Raw genomic sequence first — 25,761 nt, 5'->3', positions numbered from 1 at the left:
CATCTTTTCTTTTTAACTCAAACCTCATATTTTATGCTCATGCAGATCTCCTTTCATTTGCCTTTTTCTAATTAGAGGCTTTTGTGTTTTCCATTCCCAATTCCTGAAACATTCTTTTCTGAGCTGTGGGATGGCCAGCTTGCTCTGTCTCATCCTTTGGATTTTAGTTTCATATATAAGCTACTCAGAGCAGCTTTCCTGGCCTACTTTGTGGAAATAGCTCTTGAGCAAGCTAGGCCTTTTTTTCCTTGCTAAGTCAAAATTAGCAATTATTCATTGGTTCAGTTACATGTTTACACTCTACGTTCTCCAGGTTCTGTGGAATCCCAGTATGCCTAATGCCAATACTAAAAGATTATTGATTGGTAAAATGAATGAAGAAAATGTCTTTTTTGTCGCTAATGAATTTTGTTTTCTGGACACTTTGCTATGCAAGAGTTATACTGTCTGGGTTCATGAATCTTTTGCTTGCAGCTTAACTACGTAGTAAAAATACATTTGAAACTTGGGGAACTGGTTTTAAGGCATGCAGCAGATGTCTTACAAACTTGAACAGATTTTTACCACACAAAAGAGTTTACAAAGCCAGGAAAAGCAGAAAATGACATATTCTGCTCATTTGAGTATGTGAATGATTTTCTAGAGTGTTGATGTTGAGGTATCAATAACCAGAACTAGAGTGTGTTTGCATACAGTTTCAGCAACATGCTCTGCTCTTCTCTGCACACTCAGTGAGCACAGTGTAGGGTCTCTCCGTTGCCTTGCTGTGGACACCTTGGGGTGGGGAGTTCTTTAGAGTGGGAGGTGTTCTGTATATTGCAGAATGTTAGCAACGTCCCTGGCCTCTAACCACTAGATTCCCATAGCAAATCCCTGCTCTTGTGACAACCCCAAATTTCTTCAAATCAAATGTACCTTTGGGCCACGTGTGGTGGCACATGCTTGTAATCCCAGCACTTGGGAGGCTGAGAAAGGAGGATCATGCAGGTTTGAAGCCAGCCTCAGCTACTTAGTGAGGCTTTCAGCAACTTAATGAGACCCTGTTTCCAAAAAATATAAAATAGGTCTGGGAGTATAGCCTGAAGGTAGAAAGCCCCTGGGTTCCACCCCCAGTAATAGAGAGAGAGAGAGAGAGAGAGAGAGAGAGAGAGAGAGAGAGAAGAGAGAGGAGAGAGAGGAGAGAGAAGAGAGAGAAGAGAGAGAAGAGAGAGAAGAGAGAGAAGAGAGAGAAGAGAGAGAGAGAGAGAGAGAGAGAGAGAGAGAGAGAGAGAGAAAACGAACTTTGGGGAAATGAGTGATGGGTAAAATCACCTGACTAGTAAACACTAATAGAGTTAATTAATGTCAATCATTTTTGTGTGTAACTGATTCTGCTTTCAGCCTAAAGTATCAAGTGTTGGATGTAAATTTAACATGTTTTTCAGCAAAAATGTGTAATATACGATAGAGTTTCTAATCCATCAGACACATTCAAAAACTCCTTACTAAAAAACTGAATAATGCAGAGAAATAGTTAAAAAAAAAAGAAGAAATTTTATCCAATGTGCAAAGAAGCATTATTACCACTTGGTGGCAGAAAACCCTAACATAATTGTCTCCATGTACAGCTACAAAGAGTTTAAAATCTGAAGTCATGTCGGTAACACCCTTGCATATACAAGGGATTCAACCTATTATATGAAAAATATTTAAACAACTTAGAGAATCGGTTATCTGTAGAGCCTGCCAACATGTCAAATGCACAGAGGCAGACAGCCAAGAGCCGGTTGATCAAAAGCAGGAAGACAGGATGCGAGCTTTGTCCTGACTAACATGTAAATCCATACTCTTGTCGATTCTGAATGAGGCAGTGTCTATTCCTTTCTTTATATCTTCAAGCGTGTTTCTTGCATTCTCTGTGCTTTTTCTTCATTTTCTAATCATGGGCTTCATATCAGCATTTCGCATCTTGTAGGTGTATTGTGGGATCAGAGTAAGGAACACAAGATAGCTCTTTTGTTACCCAGTAAGAGGAACAAATATTCTCCTGTCTTTGGTGGTTCTTATATTGCTAGACATAGAAACAGTTCTGGAAATTGCCAGTTTCCCACAGGTATTACGTGGCCTGAAGCCAGAATCAAAGTAATGAACCAAAAGTTTCAGGCGCTGTATTCAGTCAGCAGGGAATGCCTTCTGTGGCATGTCACCCATGATACAGAACTGTGCTGTACAGTGATTATAACCTCTTGCTTTGGAATCAAATAAATACTCTTTTGATTTCTGGATCAGTCACTTGTCTGAAATGAGATTTTGGACAAATCATTTCCCCTCTATATGCTCAGGTTTCTTATGTATAGAACAAAAAAATATTACCTACCTTCTAGCTAATGAGAAGAAACACAATAAAGTGTATAGAATACACAAAACGCTGTAAGCATTGTATCTACCATGCGGATTTGAGTCTATTTCATAGCCAGCTTTAATCTAGTCAATGTATATTGGAGATACTTTGCCAAGTACAACATTTTCCTGATGTGCCCAAGCTCATGACTAAGTCATCCAGGGAGTGAACTATTCAGTGATTCCCACACCTATATTAGCATTATGATCTCCTCCTAAGTTCTTATTAAAATACACATTTTCAGGACCCACTGTCAGATTTTAACTCAACAGTTCTGGAGAAGCGTACTGGGAATTTACACAAAATCACACAGAGCAGTGGCCCTGGTGAAATAGGTGCAGTTGGAACCACTACTTTATGTTATTGTTTTATCAGATAATTTAGAAAAACAGACTTTGCTTAAAATAATGGCTTAAAGCTATAATTCCTGTACATTTAACCAACAAAAGAATTCTCATTCAACCCAGTGCAAAATAGACCTACTCAGCAGGGCATAAAATCCTGCTCTAAAACCAATAACTTCAGAGTGATCTGTTATGAAGCTGAAAGGGCAGTTACCCAAGAAGTTATTCAGCACTTTCAGGCATGCTTTCTGGGACGGCAGAGAGCGACTTGTGTTTAGGCTCTCATATCATACTGTACATCTGAAAAGCTAATGCCAGCAACCAGCAAGGTCAGAGACCATTAGAGGTGAAGGATGTGATGGACGGTAATGAATAGCCTGATTGCCTCATTTCCCGACATGTTTCTGCAGGGCTCATCTGACAGATTTCTGGGATGTACCTGGAACAGATGTTCAGGCTGCACTTGTGCAACTAACTAAACATTTTAACCTTCAAGTGGTCGGAGAGAAAGCTCACATGAAACAGAAACTTGCTGTGCCATCTTAGATGTTGACTTTATGAAAACAATAAGCAAAAGTGATGTGAACTGGGTAAAGAAGAAGATATCATGAGTTTTTCTTGGTACATTTTAGTGCCAAACATACTCTAATAGGAGCTCATTTCGGTAATATTGGGCAAAAATGTTCTGAAATGTAAATTGTTATCTTGAAAACATTATTCATTAGAATAGAGTTAATGTATCAAGTTTGAATGAACTGTGGAATGTGTCCACAAGCTGAAATGGCAAAAGAAAATAGATACTTGTGTTGACTCACACCCCCAGGAATCAAATGCCAAGACAGAATAGCAATATAAGATGGATTCAGAATTATACCTATGGAAAATAAGAAGGCAGAGAAAGCTCTAGACTGAGTGGGTCAGCTTACCTTTGAAAGAGGGCGAGGAAGGAAGATTGTCTGAGAAAGTCAGCTAGGTGGGGAGCTTTGGCACAAGGGGAGTCCTGTCATGGAAAGAAAAAAAGCCTCCAGGAACTAAGGAAAAGCCTGAAAGAATGTGTAAGGAATCCCAAAGGTCATGCGCCAGGCAGCAACCTTGACCTTGCAGCAGACTCTCTTGAAAGAAGACCTGAATATTCATCTCCATGCGGTAACAATATTCCACTAAGTAAAAAGTTCTTTAGACTAGTAAACTGACATTAACTGAGTTAATACTTTACTCCAAGCTCCACAGCTGGGTCAGATATCACAGACTTAGTAGTTTTTTGGAGATTTTTCAAATCTTGGATTAAAAATATGTACTATTGGGAAGCCTGAAATGGTGGTGCACACCTCTAATCCAATGCTTGGGAGCAAAGAGAGGAGGATTGCAGGTTCTAGGACAACCTCAGCAACATAGACCTTCAAAAACTTAGTGAGATTTTGTCTCAATTTTTTTTAAAAAAAGGATTGGGTTGTAGCTCAGAGATAAAATGCCCCTGGGTTCTATTTCCATTACCAAAAATATCAATAACAAAAGATAAACAATTTGCAGAAGATTAAAAATATTTAAGTTTCAGACTTCTGGGAAGATGGTGACCTAGGGAAGCAGCACATACCAGTCCTGCCAACACCTGATCTCTATGGCCTTGGAAACAGCATTCTTCAAAGCCAGAAAATACTAACAATAGAGGAATAACATGAAAGACACAAGACTGGGGGAAAAAAAAGACTTGAAGACTGATCACAGAATAGAAAAGAAACCTGTCTGCCTTGCAGCAGCGGGCACCACAATGGCACCATCTTGCTTCACTGCACCGACTTAACCCGACTCCAGAGACAAACAGGAAAACAGCTAAGCCTGAAGTGAGCAGCTGCAGATCATCTGAGTTGTAGGCCATCAGTTCTTCCTGTGCAAACACTGGCTGCAGCTCCCAGCAGTGGCAGCTGAGCTCGCTGTGCCCTCCAGGGATCCAGAGCACTAGAGGGGAAACTGCCTGCCTTGAGGCCTTGGGCGCCATACTTGCGCCATCTTGTCTTGATGCACCTGACTCCAGAGATGAACAGGAGGGCAACCAGGGACCTGAAGTGGGGAGCTGCAGATCATTGGAATTGTGGGTCATCTGTTTCTCCTGCATAAACATTGGCTACAACTTGTAGCAGTGGAGACCAAGCTCACCATGCCCTCCAGAGATCCAGACCAGTACCCCAAAATACCATACGTGAAGCCACAGTTCCCACGGGAAAATGCCCAGCATGGCATACCCAGGGACTCACTCAGCTGTAATAAAAGCCCTGGGTCTGAGACTTTGCGGTTTAACCCAGCAAAGGTAGGAACTGAGTCTACAACTTACAGCAGTGATGGCAAAACTTACCATGCCTGCCAGAGATCTAAACCCATGCAGAGCAACACCTTAAGTGAAGCTATCATCTCAACACCTTAAGTTCACCCGCAGGAGAACTTCCAGTATCGCACCCCCAGGGACTCACACAGCTTTGATAAATGCCCTGGGTCTGAGCTTTGTGGTTCAACCTAAAAGTGGGGCTAGAGTCTGCTGTTGGATATAGCAAAGGCTCAGAAAGACTCAGGCTCTGCATCAGTGGAAAGTGTGGGGAGAGACCTACACTAGACCCAACTAGTAGGATCTCCAGGATCACCACAGACTACCCAATCATGATTAATGGGGAGAAGTCAGACTGGATCAGTCTAGCTGTGGAAAACAAGGACTCTTACATTGAGTTTGGTCTCAGAGGAATACGCCACTTATGGAAGCAAGAAGAGACTGAGACTCCATATCTGTGAAAAGCACGGAAGGTGAACTGCACTTAACACTAGATCCAGCCCCATTGATACCGGCCATCTGCATAGACTGACAAAGACTCAGAGAACTAGGTGTGAAGCAGGAAAGGTGCTGGTGACACTCAGTGTCTGCACAGAGTGAGACTGCAGAGGCCCAGTCTGTAGAGTATTTATATATTTGTAGAGTTGTATTGATTTGTTGGTGGTGTTGTTTTGGTTTTCTGTTTTTTTTGTGTGTATACCTGTTTTTTTTTACACTCTCTCAAGATTCTTCTCTTGTACTTACCTACTCTCATCTCTCCATCGCTTTACTTTTTTTCTTTTTTCCTTTCTTCTCCTCTGTGTCTTGTATTAAATCCACTTCATATCACTACACTAAAACTCTACATTTGTTAATAGAATACCACTACATATTCACTATCTCTTATCTCTACTATATACTACCTTACCAAACCCATACTTTCATTCTATTTGATCCTATCTGTGGCTCTACCATATTCTTGCATTTACAACTTCATTTCCCTTCTCACTCAGCTTTCAATATTGAATATAATACAACTTTCCCTTGGATATACCAGCTGACACCTAGAGACTGAGAGAAATATATCAAAAGCAACAGGTACAAACTTCTGAAATCATGAGAAGGAGGAATAACAAGGAAGCAATGAGCTTCCACAATACCACAATAACAGAACCCGACAACACAGATTTGCAGGGATCTCCAGAAGGTCAAATCAGGAATATAACTGTAGAGATAATAAGGAATTTTGAAAAAAAATTAGAGAGAGTCTGAAAGAAACAAAGGATGCACTCATTGAAGTGAAGGCATCAATTCAAACTGTAAATAATTGACTAGATCACATGAATAATAGAATCTTGCTCTTAGAAGATGACCACTCCAAAACGAACACATACTATATAACTTTAAAAAAAAATTTGACAGCATGAATTGGACACTAAGAAATATGGGCCCATTTTAAAAGAGCTAACCTAAGAATATTTGGCATAGAAGAGGGAAAAGAAGGTGAAACCAAAGGGATCAACAATCTTTTCAAGAAGTAATATCTGAAAAATTTCCAAACATAGAGCAAGAGGTTGATACACAGGTACAGGGAACTTGTAGAACCCCCTCTAGACAAGATCAGAGAAAAGGTTCCCCATGCCACATATTAGTCAAAATGACCAATGTAGAAGCCAAGGAGAGAATCTTAAAGGCAACAAAAACAAAAGACCAAGTGACATTCAGAGGCAAACCAATTAGAATCATTCCAGACTTCTCAAACCAAGTCAAAAAGCCAGAAGGGCCCAGAGTAGCATATTCCAAACTCTGAAAGAAAACAACTACCAGCCAAAAATTTTCTACCCAAAAAACTACCTCTCAAATTAGACGGGGAAATAAAAATCTTCCACAACAAATAGAAGTTAAAGGAATTTATGTCTTCCAAACCAGCACTAGAGAAAATACTCAAAGAGATTAACTGCAAAGAAGAAATAAATAATATATGCCAGAGCCAGAGAAACAAGAATTTCCATCCAGCAAACTACTAAGCAAAGAAAAATAAACACTACCTCAAACAGAAGTTAAATTCAATATGTTAGGAAATAAGAATCATCTCTCAATCACACTGAATGTAAATATCCTCAACTTCTCAATAAAAAAAACATAAAGATGGCAAAATACATTAAAAGCCAGAATACATTTATCTGCTGTTTGTAAGAAACACACTTTATAAGCAAAGATAATAACAAACTTAAGATAAAGGGCTAGAACAAGTAATCCATGCCAATAGAACTTGAAGACAAGCAGAAGTAGCAACAATGATATCAGACAAGTTAGACTTCAAGCCCAAGCTTATTAGAAGAGACAAAGAAGGTCATTTTTTTACTGGCAAAAGAAACAATTTAACAAGAGGAAAAAACGATAGTCAACATTTATGCTCCAAACATAGGTGCAGCTACCTAAATAAAACAAACTCTTTGTGAAATTAAGTCACACATAAATCCCAATACAATAATACTGGGAGACTTTAACACTCCTCTCACACCATTAGACAATCTTCTAGACAAAAAGTCAGTAAAGATTCCTCAGATCAAAAGAACCTCAACAGAGAGCCAACAGAATGGGAGAAGATTTTTGCCAACTACTTCTCCAATAGAGGACTAATATCTAGAATATACAGAGAACTCAAGAAACTCAGGAGCCCAATCAAAAAAATGGGCCAATGAACTAAAAAGACACTTCACAAAAGAAGAAATTCAAATGGCCAATAAATGCATGAAAAAATGCTCAATATCATTAGCAATCAGCAAGATGTAAATCAAAACCACCCTGAGATTCCACCTAACTCTAACTAGAATGGCAATTATTCAAAACACAAACAACAACAAATGCCAGTGAGGATGTGGAGAAGTGGGAACTCTTAACACATTGTTGGTGAGATTGCAAATTAGTGCAACCACTTTGGAAAACAGTATGGAGGATCCTCAGAAGAATGGGAACAATTCTACCATGTGATCCAGCAATACCACTCCTGGGTATCTACCCCAAAGAAAAGAAACCAAACTACCAAACTAATGCATGTGTATCTATGTTCATAGCTGCACAATTCACCATAACCAAACTATGGGACCAGCCAAGATGTCCATCAACAGATGAATGAATTACAACACTGTGGGATATGTACACATGGAATTTTTCTCAGCCATAAAATAACTTAATTACATCATTTTCAGGGAAGTGGATGGAACTGGAGGACATTATGCTAAGTGAGATTAGTCAGTCACAAAAAATAAGAAATCAGATGCTTTCCCTAATATGTGAACACTAAGGAGAAATGGGTCATAGGAGGAACTCTTGTAAAAGAAAATCCTATAGAGGAGCAAACAAGACAATCTAAATGAGGGGATGGGAGGTGGGGAGAAGGAAATTCTCTAAAACACACAATGTACTTAAACATATTGAAGTCAACCACTAAGCCAAGCAAGGGACAAAGGGATGGGGAGGGAATGGGGTGGGAATTGGGTAGGGATTAAATCGGTGATGTGTACATGTATGTACATACAAGCTTTTTACCCCAATATGATGCATGAATATAATGCACCAATAAAAAATTTTTTAAAAAACATAAAAAAGAAAATATTTACCAAGAACACTGAATTTCTTATGTTCATATGAATTCATTATGTGTAATATAATATAGATATAGTATATAATATATATAATATATAAACATATAAATAGTCAATTGAAATGCCTTCTACAAAATTATGAAGCATTTTGTTGCATTTGACATTTTTGTGGATCATAAATGGAATGTAGGTAGAAAGGGAAAAAGACATTTCCTTGGATTATCCAATTAGGAATCAATTTCTGCACTGTGGATGTACTTCATGCCACTGAATTATATACATAAAAGTGGTTAAAATTGTGGATGCCTCTATGTTTTCCACATTAAAAATAAATTTAAAAAGTCAGTTGCCTATATATACCAATCCCAAATTATATGGGCTATTTATGGGTATTCAGTCTTCACAGAGATGCTCCTATTACTGAGGCTAATATGTTGCAACCTCTTATTTATAAGAACACACAGTGGACCATGTTTCCAATTAAAACTCAACTCTCATGGGTAGAAGTAGGACTAAATAATATGATCAGTTAAAACTTCATTGCTTCTTTGCCCCCTATGAGTGAAGTTAAACTTCTAAGGTGGACTCTATCATTCACAATTCTTATACTTTCTTAAACTATTATTAGTGGTATATTTATGATATCTCTGTCATAAGTGATTAGGATCAAGCAATATGTCACCAGGGATAGTTGAATTCAAGTCTAAAGATATTCACCTACTAGAAAAGCTTTTGAAAATTTGTTATAGAATTTCACCTGGATCCTGTTTTCTTACATAATATATGCAGATAATTTAACTTGCATAAGTAACAGAAGTTATTAATTTATCAAATTATAAAATATTTTGAGTTGAAAACATGTTGGAGACGAGCTATTCACATTCTTCGATAACATGTCCCCCCTTCATCCTCCGTCCACCTGTCTGTCCTATCCATCCAGGCACTCCTTTTCACAGATACTTGTGGATACCAGCAATGTGACAATGTCAAGGATTAGAACTGAATGCGGATCTGGGCTGTGCTGTCCAGAAGTCCACACCCGCACTGTTAACTTGTCTCTTCTCAGTCTGGGGATTGGTTAATGATGGGGATTGAGCTGGTACTGACTGCTAAAAAGGGCAGTATCAATTGCTAATATGAACAAGCTTTCACACTTAGAACAATAACATCCTTTTCTCTGCCTCTAAGCTGTTAGCCAAGAGCTGTTGCCAAAGTCAGCTAAGAGTTGACTGTTAGCCCAGTTGAATACTGAATGTTAAACACAGACATCTACACTTAGAAACAGAATTATATAGACTCTCACAACAGGTTAGACTATTATATAGACTCTCACAACAGGTTAGACTAAAGTTAAAAGTTAAAAAAATCAAGTTATATTAACCCAATATTAATCAGTAATAACAAAAATAGTTATTGTCCCCAAACATCTATACTTTAAAAAATGATATTCTTATGTCTTTCTTTTCTTTATTATAAAAAAAGTTTTCAAGATAATAAGTAACTTCTAGCAGATAAAAGTTAGGAAAAGCTGAGAACTCACCAAGGACATGAGTGGACAATACCTGCTTTAAACTTAACGAACAAAGAGGGCTTCTACCATACAGCCCCCAGAGCTTGCCAACTAAGTAACACATTTTGATCAGTGATGTCAGACCTGCCTGTCCCTGTGAGGATGTACAAAGACATCTAACAGAAAAGACTCACACTGCAGAGATAATGAATGGGCCAGTACCTTTTTTTTTTTTTTTTTTTTTTTTTTTGGTGAGAAAAGACTAATTGGCTAAACAGGATGGGAAAAAGGAGATAATGAATTCTTATACAAATTTTTCTGTTTTCAGAAACATCGTTGTCTAACTTTCAAGGTACCCCACTGTGTCACCTCTGACTTAGTGCTCTGGTTATTTTGTCCCCTCTTTCTACCTTGTAAAAAAAAAAAGAAAAACTTTGCTTAAGCTTGCAGTAGTGCATTTCTGGCTATTTTTTCTAAACTAGCTAAGAACAAGAACCTTTAGTGACAACTCAGATTGTTACACTTAAAATACCATCAACAGTGTGATTTTACCAAAGAAAATGAATGACAGGGACACTAGTATTGAATTAGCAAAATATGCTTTCTACCATGGGCCTTGATAGGTATCATATTTCATGTGCTTCTAGTCATCCTCTTAGGCTGTAGTAACTACAAGGAAAGAAAACCAGACCTGAGAAGGCCGTGTAAATTGTCCAAGTATTTAGCTAAAAACTGGTGGGAAAATCAAGATGACTGTGTGTGTGCTGTGTGTGTATAAAAATAGGTGTGTTGCTGCCAAACATACACAACCAAGCCTAATTTGTTGCCGTTATGCAATTAATTAATAATAATTAATATTAATTACACAACTAATGCTGACATCTAAATTTATTCTGACATTATGACTTCCCCATTACTGTTACTGTTTCTTCCACACATGAATTCACTTATTTCAAATTATATTTTTCAGATATATCCATTTACATTTTTTGGTTGTGTGTGGGTCATACACCATCTCTGTCACATATTCTTATTTCCTCTTTTCCCCTTCAGAGACCTTTAAAATGTAAAACAAAGCAACACACACACACACACACACACACACACACACACACACACTCGCACACAACAAAAACTTTCTTCTTTTAGTCGAAACAAAAACAGGCTGAAGACGAAGTGTGGCCTAAGGCTGAGCTTTGTGGATTCCCTCTGTTATTCTCCCAAACACTGTGCTAACTCTCTAGTGTGTAACTGACTTTGTAGCTCTACTAGAGGATTCTTTTTCACTTCATAAGTTTCCTTTGTTTGTACCACTTTTTAACACAGCCTAGATTCACCTGGCATCCCATAGAAAACCCAAATAAATTTTCTCTGAACAGATATTGTGCCGATTTTTAACAACCCTCAACACTGACTGCCTTGGAAGACCAGGGGTTATTTTCATTTTGCCTTCTAGCTGCTTTGTTCTCAGCCCAGGAGAACACATGGATGAGGCAGAGTCCTAGAATTCATGCACAGGTCTCACCCTGACACGCTGCCTCCCACTGCAGCCCTTCCTGCCTGGGTACTGATCCTTGAAGATTCATCACCATGCACTCCCTAATCTTACAAGGGTTTATGGCCCAGGATTTTCCTTACCCTACAGGTCTCCTTTGAGTTCTGACTACAAAAGAAGAATGTTGGCACATCTGTGGCTGTGATGCCTAGAAAGGAAGCCCAGTCAGGAGGCTGGAGATCAGATAGGCCTTATTTTGTCAGAGAAGGTAAAATACATAGTTAAAACTATCTGGAAAGAAACATGCCAAGTGCTGTGTGCATGTATCTTGCTATCACTCTGAACCTCACTATGATGTACAATTAAAATGCACCAATAAAAGTATACTTAATAAGATTGTCTCCGTCCTTGGCATTTGTGCTCCATGGAGAGACCGTGTAGCATGCAGTTCTCACAAATGAGACCTAGTAGTGAGGGTAGAAATTGTTGGAAAATGCTTCTGAGGGGGGAAGCTACAGACTGAGCTAGCATGCTCTACTTTTTCTTGGCTGTCTTCTGTCTCAATACTGGGCATTGTGGCTAGAAGAGGTAAAGCTGTCATCTTGCATTTGATTATGACCAAAAAATCCAGAAAGTCAGACACTTGACCTAACAACAGTCCCACACTGCCTAACTCTGGAGAGCTTAATAAGAGGGAGAAAACCCCACTGCCTCATTTAAACCATCATGGTTTGGGTGTTCTGTTTTGTGCAACTTAACACTGATCTTTGCTGGTACACACAGGAATTCCCCTAATTCATTCCTTCCTAATTTCCTTTTAGCAGTAACATATTCCCATTAGCTGCATGCAAAAGGAAAGGAAGCAAATATCCTCATCATTGAGGATTTTGCTTCTCCAAACTAGAGATGCATTTCTGGAACACATTGTTCATTATGAACTGTGCTGACCACAATGGTCACTGAATTCCCACAGGACCTTTTTCAACAGCTTCTTGATTGCTGGTAAATAAGGAGACACAGCTGGCCAGGTGTGCTCTCCACCTGAGCTACAGAATTAAGCTAATGATATCCACTCTCAGGTCCCTGACAGATTACTCTCTTGATTTTGCCATCTTTACATCACTAGCCTAACATTCCAACACCCAAAAGTATCCATAAATATTTGCTTAACTTATGTTTTAAGTATACTCGTTTTTTTTGCTAATTAGACATAGGCTTATTTCTAACTCCCAATAACAGATTTGTTGAAGGTTGTCAAATTCTTAAAGTGTCTGTTACCTTTTTTTTTGGAAATTGCTTCTGAACATTGGGCTCTTTCTCTAAAAAGATAACACTGATAATATATGGATAGCTTTATATTTTCAAATGTCATCTTACCTGTTTTTTGTCAAGTGATAATTTTGAAAGGTCTTCATGACTTCCCAAAATTCCAAATTTCTTTTCTTCATTTCTCTTTTAAAGATGGATAGTAAAATTAGTACAGTTGCATAGCCAGTTTTACTCTTCTTTATGTATTTTAAAAGCCATTTCTCCAACAAACTTCAGTGATAGAAACACATATTCTTATTGGGTTATAATGGTAAGTGCTTGGATATTTCCTTTGGATACTGAATTCTCTTGGGTTGCTCATCTAATCAAACATAAAACTACACACTTACTTGCATAAAATAAAGTAAGGGAAGTTTTTCTACACAATTTACTGAGTCCTGTAAATTACACACTTGAAAGAATGCCATAGGGGGCATGTTTTTTTAAGTTTCCTACATATACTACGTATTACATTTAAAGAGGGTTTTAGAATTCTCCACATGTAAATAAAATTTTTATTCCTATATGATGGTTTGGACAACTAGAACTCAGAGAACTTGTTACTTACTTGAGAATCCCAAGCAGTCAGTGCAAAAGGAACAGCACTTAGAATGTGTTTCTCTTTTATTCAGAGGTAGAATCTTATCACTGCAAGGAGCCTTCATAATTACTTGGCTCAATTGCCCACCCACTGTAGGATGGAGGGTCATATGTAAATTCCTAATGTTTGTCATCCAGCATTTATTGCTATATACAATTCTAAGGAGTTCTCTACTTTCTAAGACAGCTTACTGCTCTGTTGGGCAGATTTTATTATCACAATTTGCTTCATATTTTTCTTCATGGTAGGAGGTATTAAACTCAGGGGCATTCTACCTCCAAGGTATACCTCTAAATCCCATTTTATTTTTTATTTTAAAACAGGGTCTCACTATGTTGCAGAGGGCCTCACAAAGTTGCTGAAGCTGGCCACAAATTTGCAATCCTCCTGCCTTAGTATCCCAAGTACTGGGGTGACAGGTGAGCATCACCAGGTTACATATTGATTCTTACATAAAAGTTAAATGGAACTATTTGTAACTTGCTCATTGCCCCTATTCGTGTGTGTGTGTGTGTGTGTGTGTGTGTGTGTGTGTGTGGTGATGGGAACTGAATCCAAGTGAACATTCTACCATCAAGACCAGCCCTATTTACTTTATTTTGAAATAGGGTTTCATTATGTTGCTCCTAGTCTCACTAAGTTTCCAAGGCTGGTCTTGAACCTGCCATCCTCTTGTCTTTGCCTCCCAAGGATTGAGATTATAAGTATGTTCCACCATGCCTGATCCCTTTTTCTATTTTTGAAAAGACAAAAAAATATATATTTCCTAATCAAAAGATGGTATTTTTGTAATTTTGCTCTCTTTCAATCTTTTTTCAGAAGAAACTGCCAACTCCTTCAATTTCCTCTCATATAGTTCTATATCTACACCTGTCCCCATCCTGCTCTCTTTCTCTGGGCATACTCAGTATCTCAATATTTCTCCTTGGTGTAATGTTTTGCACCCAGCAGAGGTCCTTGAACAGAGAAATCCCTCACTTTCAACCTTCACTTATATGTCACATTTCACATGTGTGCTTAACATACCTGAACATACTGCAAGCATCCTGCCTTCTCATCTAAGCACCATGCCTCTTTTACAGTTTCTTGAAACTGCATTGCCTCATGGAATTATTGTTTCCAGTTAATATCCTTAGACCTTTCTTTGTCCAGCCACTCACCTGCCAATACTAGTCTCCTACATCACATATGAACAATTGATTTCTGAACTTTTCAATAAAAAAGTTATTTAAGTGTCTTCCAGGTCCCATCAGGCATGAACAACAGCTGATGCCTTCCCTAGTTCTATAAATTGATGGTGCCGGGCGTGGTGGCGCACGCTTGTAATCCCCGTGCTTGGGAGGCTGAGACAGGAGGATCACGCAGGTTCAAAGCCAGCCGCGCTGGCGTAAGAGACCCTGTTTCAAAAATATAAAATAGGTCTGGGAGCGTAGCCTGGAGGTAGAAGGGCTTCTAGGAACCCCAGTACCACAAAAAAAAAATTAAAAAAAATAATAAATTGATGGCGAACTGAGGAACTTGTAGCCACAACAGCGAAAATGGGGCCAAAATTGATGCTCCATTTTTGTATCCACTCCAGATAATATAACAGATTATTTTAGCTGTGTTTTGTGAAGTTTTCTTATACTCTTTTAAGTAGAAAATATCCATTTTGCTCATGTTAAACAGATACAAGCCAAAGCACTGGTCTCATCACGTAGCTGCATTTGGGGAGGGATGGGCATGTCATGTGAGCTGATTCTTTTCAAAGTGGCTACAAGGGTCCTAGTACTGAAGAATGCCATGATAAATTATCAGAACAAATTACCTTGTTCATCTCTGTATCCTCTTGGAAACCTTTTTTATGATCCTGAAACAGCTCAGAGATCCATTTTTTAAACTTCAGCAAGAGATAAAACAGGGACTTTGGACTTGGCACCAGGTTGAAGGGAACAGGAAGTGTTCTCCCCTCCTCAAAGTAGGAAAACCAGAGTTTGGCCCTTGCAAATTTCCACTCCACATCGGCATCATCCTATGCAAAGACACGTGGACATCCAATAAGGAAATGCAAAAGCAGAACGACTGGGATGTTTCTAACACTGTGTGGCCAAATAGAAGTTAAAATCTGGCAAACATCCTTAGAGTTTAAGGCTACTCCAGGGTGTTTTCAAATTTTTAATGTTCTACTCATACACTTTTTTCTAACCGTGTTTAAAGTTTTATCAGGTCTCAAAACTCACACTTTGGAAATATACTGAAAGATATAAATGCATTTCCCTGCACTCTAAACGATACTGTGAAAAATTGTTCTTTTTATTCTGCAACAGGTCACTCTGAATGAGTTCATACCAACATTTCTTAAATAAATATTTACATTATCACTCACAACTCAAAAGAGTCAACTTTGAACATTACTCAAAAAACCTGGGGAGAATAGTGTTATTTGTAAGTAATGATTTTTGAAGAAAATAAAAATTCATGCTGATATAGTATTTTTAAAACAATTTTAAACAATAATGCATCAGACATTTCTACTCCTTACTGTTCCACCATACCCCATCTATGTTGTGTTTAAAACAAAGAGTTAAAATTTTCCAGATCACTGGTCAAATAAGCACATAAAACAGAGAAACCACTAAGGACAAATAGCAGTTCATTCTTTATCCCGCTGCCTGGTTGGTTCCTGGAAGAGTCAACATGTAAGCACAGACTATAAAAGTATACAAGGATTATACCTCTATTTCCTGGAATGAACTGTTGATCATTGCAATTAACATATTTAGCAAAACAATGACCATTGTAACATTATATACTCCATAAAGAACATAACCAATGTTTTCAATGAATTTGTGGTTATAGTTGATGACCACTGATTTCACTTCGGAAAGTCCAAATATAGCCCAGAACAGTGTTTTAAAACTCTCTTCAACTCTGGAAAGAAAAAAAGAAACAACATAAATAAATATAAGAGTACCACAGTCAGTAAAATTAAGTTGAAATCAGTAAAATCCATATCTTTGCAAATTAGTAGGTATTCGTGAGAAAATTATTTTCTGAATCCTTATTTTCTTTTCTGTAGGCTATACAACCCTTATTTTTAGGAATGTTGCAAGGATGAAGTGATATTGTGCATATGAAGCCTGCAGTTCAATATCTCTGGCATAGAGTGGGCCCTTAATAAATATTAAAACATGACTTTTATGAAAAACAATAGTTTATTCTTTGCTTCAGTTGATGCTTTGCATCATAACACTGAAGATTTAACATTTGAAGAATTGCTTTCAAGTTTTATGAAAAACACATATCCATAGTGAACATAAGTTGAAAACTATTGTTATTATTGATAACTCAAATTTTTCCAATGATAAGATCTGAAAAACTGAATTACAAAAGCAGCTGTTAATCATATTCAGTCCTCCTAAGAACCCCAATTAACAGAAAGACACAAGATTTTAGGGTAATAGATGCTAGTCAATAAATAAAAGGTCTCATCCTGGCTTTTCCACATACTAGTAGCTATGGAGCATTCAGAAAATTATTTTGTTTTTGTGAATTTCTATTTTCTTATTTTGAACTGTAGATAACAAAAATATCTGTGAGATAAATTTACCGCAACACCTAGCTCTAAAACTGTTAGCGGTTGTAATTTAACATTAGGAAAGTTCCTCTGTTTTAAAGTTCTTCTAATTCCTTTTAAAATCTCCTTTTGCTGAAGAAGAGCCGGAGAGGAAGTCTTTACCAAAGCATGGACTTCTATAAGCACCACTAAACAAAAGTTCATTGGATCTGCCACCTCCATCATCAGAACATCTGGCATCACCTACGTTGTGAAGGCTTCATTCTGCTTTGCACCGATGTAGTAGGAGTAGAGGTTGAACATTCCGATCATAAAAGCCACAAACACCATGATGAATATGACCATGAACTTGAAGATATCTTTTACTGTTCTTCCAAGTGATATCTGCAGGGGTCCAAAGCTTTCATTTGCTGGTAAAATATAAGCTATTCTGGAGAAACTTAAAACAACAGCAATCGCATAAAGACCTTCAGATATAATTTGAGGATCAGACGGGTCCCACTTTATCCTGGCTAGGAAAAATTAAAGATAAGAGTTATGGAAAATTTCATTAAGCTTCTTATTTAGGGAACTTCTGAGGAAAAAAAACCGATAGAATTACATTTAGCAATCTAGTTCACAAACAAAGGTCTCTGATCTTGAAGGGCTTCTTGTCATCTGTATTTGGATCTCTGAATTTATTGAGATGACCCTTTTTTTTGCTAGCAAATTTCTGATAAGGGGATTGTAGAATTAATCTCAGACTATGGACTCAATATTTGCAATAATTCCAATAAATGAATTGATTGATCAATTATCTATTTATATTGGTAGATATATCTCAATTAAAAGAGCTTGTACAAATTACTTCTTAGAGTCTTGTTTTCCCCCATTTAAAAATAAAATACTACTCCCATCTGTGTGAGAATTCAGTAGGTTCATGTTTGTGCAGTATTTAGAAAGTATCTGGCACTTAATAAATTATATATTTATTTACTCTTAAACTATAATTACACTATAATGTAATTTTTAATTTGCAGAATACTTTATTTAAACTTACTAGAAGTAAGTTTCACCAGTTACTCAAACAAGTCTATTTTTACCACAAAAATTTTGTAATAATTCATTTATAAATTTTTCTGGCATTATTACTCATCAACACTCAAGTAAAGAAACCATTAAGAAGAAAATGCTAAACAGTGTATCAAAAAAAGAAAAATATGATTTTAGATTTTTATTTGCTTCTTTTTTGAGAAAGGGAATTTGGAAATGATAACCAGAAAGTAATAAGTGTAGTTGTCATTTTTATAGTGCTTTAAAGAGAAACATTATCTAATGCTGGGTGTGGTAGTACATGCTTGTAATTCCAGCACTTGAGAGGCTGAGACAGGAGGATCACACAGGTTTGAAGCCAGCCTCAGCTACTCAGTGAAACTCTCAGCAACTTAGTGAGACTCTGTTTCCAAATAAAGTATAAAATAGGTCTGGGAATATAGTCCAGGAGGTAGAAAACCCCTGGGCTCCACCCCCAGTGCCACCAAAAAAAAAAAAAAAAACCCAAATAGGAGCATTATCTATAGATGCCTTTTTCTTTGAAAGAGGGACTGAGGGTGAAAGTCATAGACACTTTTCTTTGAAAGGTTACTGAGGGTGACCTTGAAACTCTGATCTTCCTGTCTCTCAAGTGCTGGGAATACAAGCAAGTGCCCCCTATAGATACTTTTGACTTTTAAAATTCTTTATATTAAAAAATTTTTGAAGAAAATATTAAAATACATTCAAAATATTAATAATGAAAAAGTAGCCCTTATGTGATAGTCATTAAGCCACAGAGATGCCAATTAAATGTTAACTGGTTTTTGTGGTACTGGGGATGGAACTCAAGGGCATTCTACCTCCAAGCTACACCCCAGCCCATTTTTTATTCTTTATTTTGAAACAGGGTCTCACTAGGTTGCAAAGGGTGTCCCTAAGTAGCTGAGGCTGTCCGGGAATCAGGATCCTCCTCTCTTAGCCCATGCTGGGATTGCAAGCATGCGCCACCATGCCCAGCTTAAATGTTAGCTTTTTATCAACGGGTTTGAGGTAGCATTCAAAGAAATTATATTTTCGCCAAGTCAGGTTTCTAGAAAGAATAATTTTTCTTAAGCAAACCACTGAATCTATTTCTATTGCTTAGTTACTTTCCTCCTGGGGAGGAATGAGGCATGCATGGCTCAGCACTGCCCCTTCTCTTAGGAATGCTCTTCTGCCCTCCAGAGAGGCAAGCCACATGAACAGACTGGGAGACTGATCCCATTGGCTAAAAGACAGACCTATGTCATCAACCCAGAATTTCTTCAGTACTAAAAGTGATGATCTGGCCTCCATATTAACATTTTGTTTCATTTCTCAACTAGTTCAAAGCCTGGCTAGGAAATAATGTTATTTACTGGAAGTCCCCTCAGAAACCTCAAAATTTTCTTTGCTTTCAGTTTCTATGTCTTAAATGGAATCAGTACTCAAATATGGACTTTTAAAAGTTGTATATATTTATGGAGTAAAAATATGATGTTTTTATAGATGTGTATATTTTGTAATGATAAAATCAAGCTAATTAGTTTATCTGTCACCTCTCATACTGTTTTTTTGCCTGTGGTGAGAACACTTAAAATCGACTTTTTCAGCAACTTTTCAGTATATAGCATATTATTGTGAACTGCAATTACCATGCCCTATAACAGAACAATGCATTATTCCTTCTAACTGAAACTTGTGCAGCCATCATTACCATCTACTTCTATGAATTTGACTTTTTCTAGATTCCACATATGAGTGAGATCGTGCAGTCATTCTATGCTTGTCTTTCTTCACTTATAATATCCTCCAGGTTCATCTGTGTTACCACAAATGGCAGGCTTCACATTTTTTTTAAGCCGAATAGTATCTTATTGTGTATAAATAGTTCACATGCAAACTATTTTGTGGTCAAAGAAAAAATAATTAACTCTAAGACATAAGATAGGCATTCTCAATGGAACTGGATAGTTACTCAACTGATCCAAGAGACAGGAAGATGCTTCTCATAATTAAGAGAAGATTTTGCGAAAAGGGCAGATAAACTGAAGGAAGAAGCGAGTACTATTCTTTAGATTCTGATGCTCATTCTTAAAATGCAGATGTCAGAAATAAGACAATAATTTTATGAGAATTGGGAAGTAACCAAACCACTACTGATACCTCTATTTCTCTTTTATTTTTATGCTTTTGTGATGAATTCAGCGTTCTACATCCAAGATACATCTTCTACCATTTTTATTTTTTATTTTGAAACAGGAGATCACTGAGATGCTGAGGGTTTCACTAAGCTGCAAATCCTAGCTTCAAACCTATGATCATCCTGTCTCAGCCTCCCAAGTACTGAAATTACAGGTACGTATCACCACACCCAGATCTGACATTTCTTTTATGGGAAAATAAATTCTGCATTTTTATTCATTTATATAGACTGTGTAATATGTGAACTCACCCAAATTGTAGTATTTTACATTGTCACCCAGTGTAACTTTTGTCAAGTCCTTCAAGGTATCATTTGCATCGATGATGCTCTGAGCTTTGGAAGCATGCCAAAATGCCATGAATCTTGCAATGAATGATGCTGCAAAGATTGCTAACATTCCGAAATCAAGCATATTCCATAACTCAAATAAGTATTCTTTGGGGCCTTGGGTCCAAATTTCTTTACATTCAGCCCATATCATCCCTGCATCAGGAAGACGCCAAAATATCAAGTCAGTTTCATCCAGCCTTAGCTCTTTCATGAAACAAAACAAATTTGAAAGGTCTCAAAGACTTATGTTTAATGCCTTCAAAATTGGGTCCCAACCTTCCTGCCAAGCCATAATGCCCACATCCCCACAAATCCCACAGCCCAACAATAGTAGTACATTAACTGAATGCAATTGGACAAACTTCATCAAGAGTCTTAGAACAAAAAGCATCCTGTCGAACTATTATTTCTACATATAAAAATTATCAAAGGTGTTCATTGTAATTTAATTACCAAAATAGAAAAACACATTAATACACTCAAAATAGATGTACTCATGGGGCTTCAAAGATGTAGTATTATGCATTTCTTTTTTTTGTGTGTGTGGTACTGGGGGTGAAACCCAGAGGCTTTCTACCTCCGGTCTATACTCCCAGACATTTTTTATATTTTATTTGGAAACAGGGTCTCACTAAGTTGCTGAGAGCCTCACTAAGTAGCTGAGGCTGGCTTTGAACTCGTGCTATCCTCATGTCTCAGCCTCCCAAGCGCGGGGATTACAAGTGTGCGCCACCACGCCTGGCTAGTATTGTGCATTTCATATGATACTTTGTCAGTTATTATGTAGTAGTGGCCATGAGAATGTACCTTTCTGCCCTCCAATCACAAGAATTTATTGGCCTGGGACCTCAGCTACAGCCTTCTGAAAACCATTGACTCTTTCCCCCAAGGCCATGTCTCCCAGGAGCTATTCCCAGCCAGTGACTGTGGTCGCCCCTTCTTGAGGTTCGTGGGCCTCCTCTGGTGATTAACTTTGGCTCAAGGATTTCTTGATGACCTTGCTAAACTTTCTTTAGTCTTTGTGAAGACCTGAGATACGTCTAACCCAGGATGCCTGCCCTGACCTCTCTCTAACTCTGAGTTGACACACATTTCAGTTTGACAACCCTTGCAAACTTCCTCAGCAATTTCCCCATTTTCTCTCATAAGAAAATTTCCTTAATAACATTTCCATTTTTCTAATATAGCTTGTAGATTTGTAATTGTGCCTGCTTTTTAAAGAACCTGAATACACCCTGAAAAATCATTGAAACAATTAAATTTTAAAAGTATAGAAGGTTGTGTATTCTATGGATTCATGTTTAAAACAAACATGGTGATAGATTGAAAGAAATTACAAGAATTAGAATGGTAGTACTAATAGTAGTTAACTTTTTATGGTATAATTTTAATTACACTGCATGCCCTTTCAAAAATGTACTGTAGTATTTAGGAACACTGATTTTGAGATTAGTCTACCAAATATTTAAGACCTTGTTCTTCCACTTATTAACTATGAAGTGTTTGGCAAGTTATTTAAACTCTCTAAAATTCAATTTGTAAAATGAGGGTGGTAGTAGATTCTATCTACTTCAGAGGATTGTTATGAGTCTTAAAAAGAGTACATGTAAAATGTCCAGTACAATGTCTGACATTTAGAAAAATCTATGACAGCCCTTTATTGAGCACTTACTACTTTAAATTCTTTATGATTGGCATGCATTTTGTTTCTTAATTTGAAGAATGTTATTTAATTAAAAATAAGTTACTTTCAGAAATCTGTCTCCTCCTAGAGCCACTGGATAAATACAATCCAAACTCCAAAAACTGATCAAAACCTCCTTCCATCAAGAAGACTTTCACAATCTATAGTTGAAACGAGTCTTCCCTTACCCTCAGTAACCACATCCCTCAATTCTCACATTTTTCTTTTTTCTATTTTGGTACTAGGGATTGAATCCAGGGGCATTCTGCTTCTGAGCCACAGCTACAGCTACAGCCCTATTTTGGTTTGTATTTAGAAACAAGGCCTCACTAAGTTTCAGAGAGCCTTACTAAGTTGCTGAGGCTGACTGCAAACCTGTGATCCTCCTGTCTCAGCCTCCCAAGTACATAAGTGACATGTACTTGCCATGTACATGGCAACATAAGTGTATGTCACCATGCCCAGCTACATTTATCCTTAAAGTCTATGACAGACCCTGCCAAGTAAATGGCTGTCAAGCCCTGTCAGAGTTAGGAAAATGCCACAGTCTCAGCTCTCCAAGATGTACAGCATGCTTTTCTCAAAACCAGCATTCAATAGGGAATAGAGGATGTGAACTTAAGAGAAGCTGACTTTGTTTTGACTTATTTCAAGGTAAGAGGGAACTAGAATCGAATATATATGTATTCTAAAGGATCATATTTACAGAAAATACTCACTACACACACACACACACACACACACACACACACACACACACACACACGGAGAATGAAACAACCTAAAGGCAGGGACCTTGGGTTCCTGCTAGCCTCAACAGGAGATAATGATAGTTCAGATTCACAAGCACAGACAGAGACTAAAGGGACATCTGAACTCATTCAGGCTTGCCATTTTTAAAGCTTCCTTTCTGCCCAACATTTCTTCATCTTTTTTCTGCCTCTCTTTAAGAATTGGATTCTTGGCACAAATGATGCTTTACTGAAAGCTTACAAATGCCCTGAGCTATTCTGCCTGAAGTGAGAGTTGTTGCCTCTTTTCTCCCGAGCGCCCCGGGGTGCTGCTGAGCATGGTTTGAAATCCCTGGTCTAGTGCAGCTTCTTCTCCATGCAGGGACTTCTCCAAGGGAACCAAGCCTCTGTTCAGATACGTCTGGAGATAGGGCACTTGCTACTTCTGAAGCCTGCTTGTTCCATTGTTGAATTTTCAGGAGTAGGGTTCAAAGTAGACCGGCGGGTTCTATTTTTGCCCTCTGGAGCAGTAGCAAATGAGGCAGCTCCTTCTGCCTTTAAATTCCTTGAAAATGCAACCCACTTGAGTGCTCATTAAATCTGCTCTTCTCCAACAAAGGCAGGTTTACTGTGAAGCTAATGAAACTTAGCTTCCAGGCACCTTGCTTGCCCACACTCCTAGGGCTGTTTTGTATATTTTTTCCCCCATCTGAATTGGACCTTCCAAATAAGTCAGCCTCAGATTCCACAGTGCTGTACCCTATGTACTGAGGTGAGCTCCTCCACCATCCCCTCAGAGCTGCTCCCTGGAGGGCCCACTCACTCTTCTGGTTGTTGTGCCATTAGACAAGTGCTCTTGTTTGTCGTTTGGCGACACACACTCCTGCAGATGTGGTCTGTCCAGTGGGTAATTACAGCCCCTGACTGTGATCTGCTCTGTTGCTGAATAGCAGACACGTTGTATTTATTTTCTCAGCAGCTCACATTGGCCCTTCAATTGCAAGCACTCTTAGGACCTTTGCACAATAAGTGGCATCATGTGTTCCCCTGCCCTGTGGGGCACCGGCTGCACCTAGCCTCATCCTTTTGAGCTTGCTGTTCTGCCTCCTCAAGATCTCCTGAAATGTCAGTTCTGTCTCTCAGCTTTTTGACATTTCCTCATCTAAAAATAAGATAAGTCTGCTCTCGGTAGCCAAAAGTGGGAGTCTTTTCCCCGCCAACATAACACATCCAGCATCAAACCAGAAGGTTCTACAACTTTCTTTCAAGAATAACAATAAAGGAAAATAAAAAGGAAATAAATACCAATGTTAGAAACTGAATCAGGAATCTTACATGTACTATAAGCACACAGCTTTCTCTTCTGAGTTGTTTTCCCATAAGTAAGCACTGTGAGATCATATCTGAACTAAAATACAGTAAGGCAGTAATTCCAATGAAAATTATTTTACTCATAAAATTACAAGTTAATTTAATATCCTTGGTTAAGTTTCTAAATGAAAAAGAAAAAAATTATCTAAAATTTATAATAAAATTATATTACCATGAGGAGGATGAATTATGATAAAGAATAAATGATCATTCATTATCTCTAATTCCCTTATTAAAAAATTAATTTTTAAGTTTCTTTCATCTTATACTAAAAGAAACATTCTTTCCTAATGTATCTTTTGTAGGAAACACTAGCCCTCTAAAGAAGCATATACATTCTTACTGAAAAATACAATAATAATTATTTAAAATTTATTGAAATTTTCTATGTATTATATATTTTACATATGCCAATACAATAAAATAAACTATGGCACATAGGCTCTTGTGCTAATAAGATAAAGACAATATTCAAATGATGCTTATTATTTATTAATTATGATAAAGAATAAACGATCATTCATTATCTCTAATTCCCTTATTAAAAAATTAATTTTTAAGTTTCTTTCATCTTATACTAAAAGAAACATTGTTTCCTAATGTATCTTTTGTAGGAAACACTAGCCCTCTAAAGAAGCATATACACTCTTACTGAAAAATACAATAATAATTATTTAAAATTTATTGAAATTTTCTATGTATTATATATTTTACATATGCCAATACAGTAAAATAAACTATGGCACATAGGCTCTTGTGCTAATAAGATAAAGACAATATTCAAATGATGCTTATTATTTATTTTGTGGTGCTAGGGATTGAACCCAGGAACATTCTACATCAGAGCTATACCCCCAGCCAATCACACTTTTCACATATCAACTTTTTGCTCTCAGTCTCAAGTATGACCTTCTTTTCATATTCTTTGTCCTAGAAAATATTCTTATAATATTCTTATAATTATATTCTTATACTCATATTCTTATAATCCCTACCTACTCATCTAAGACAGAATCCACAGAATCTCTTTTGATATGCAAAAATCACCAAGTGTATTGTTGATCTTTTAAATATATCTCAAGTCCTTTTCCCAGTCCTGTAAGCTCTGGCTCTCATCCTTCTCAGAAAATTCACATTAACTGGGTCTGAGCCTCTGGACCCACCACCCTACACATCCAAACCACTGTGACCTTTCTAAAATGTTACCTGATCATATCACCAAGCACTGGAAATCTCCTTCAGCCATGTCATCACCCTTATCTACTACCACCCATATGTACAAATGCATCTGGGCTCTACCTCCGCCTAA

The 25,761-nt window shown here is 37.5% G+C and overlaps 1 protein-coding gene across 3 annotated transcripts in view; it reads right to left on the bottom strand.

Annotated features, from left to right (window-relative positions):
- Nucleotides 1-25,761, bottom strand: part of TRPC6 (transient receptor potential cation channel subfamily C member 6) — a gene marked incomplete at both ends in the record, with an annotated part of 131,041 nt that overhangs the window by 4,729 nt on the left and 100,551 nt on the right. Inside the window, 5 exons of one of the 3 annotated variants that reach the window (XM_080719091.1) lie at nucleotides 13,011-13,085; nucleotides 15,350-15,553; nucleotides 16,257-16,452; nucleotides 17,346-17,610; nucleotides 20,586-20,819. In XM_080719091.1, the coding sequence (XP_080575217.1) occupies nucleotides 13,011-13,085; nucleotides 15,350-15,553; nucleotides 16,257-16,452; nucleotides 17,346-17,610; nucleotides 20,586-20,819 (974 nt within the window). The remainder of the gene's footprint in view (nucleotides 1-13,010; nucleotides 13,086-15,349; nucleotides 15,554-16,256; nucleotides 16,453-17,345; nucleotides 17,611-20,585; nucleotides 20,820-25,761) is intronic. The other 2 variants (XM_080719092.1, XM_080719093.1) reach the window with 2 other exon arrangements.

The sequence above is a fragment of the Muscardinus avellanarius genome, assembly GCF_963383645.1.
Source record: "Muscardinus avellanarius genome assembly, chromosome: 1".
Lineage (NCBI taxonomy): Eukaryota > Metazoa > Chordata > Mammalia > Rodentia > Gliridae > Muscardinus > Muscardinus avellanarius.
This window is presented reverse-complemented; position numbering and strand designations above follow the sequence as displayed.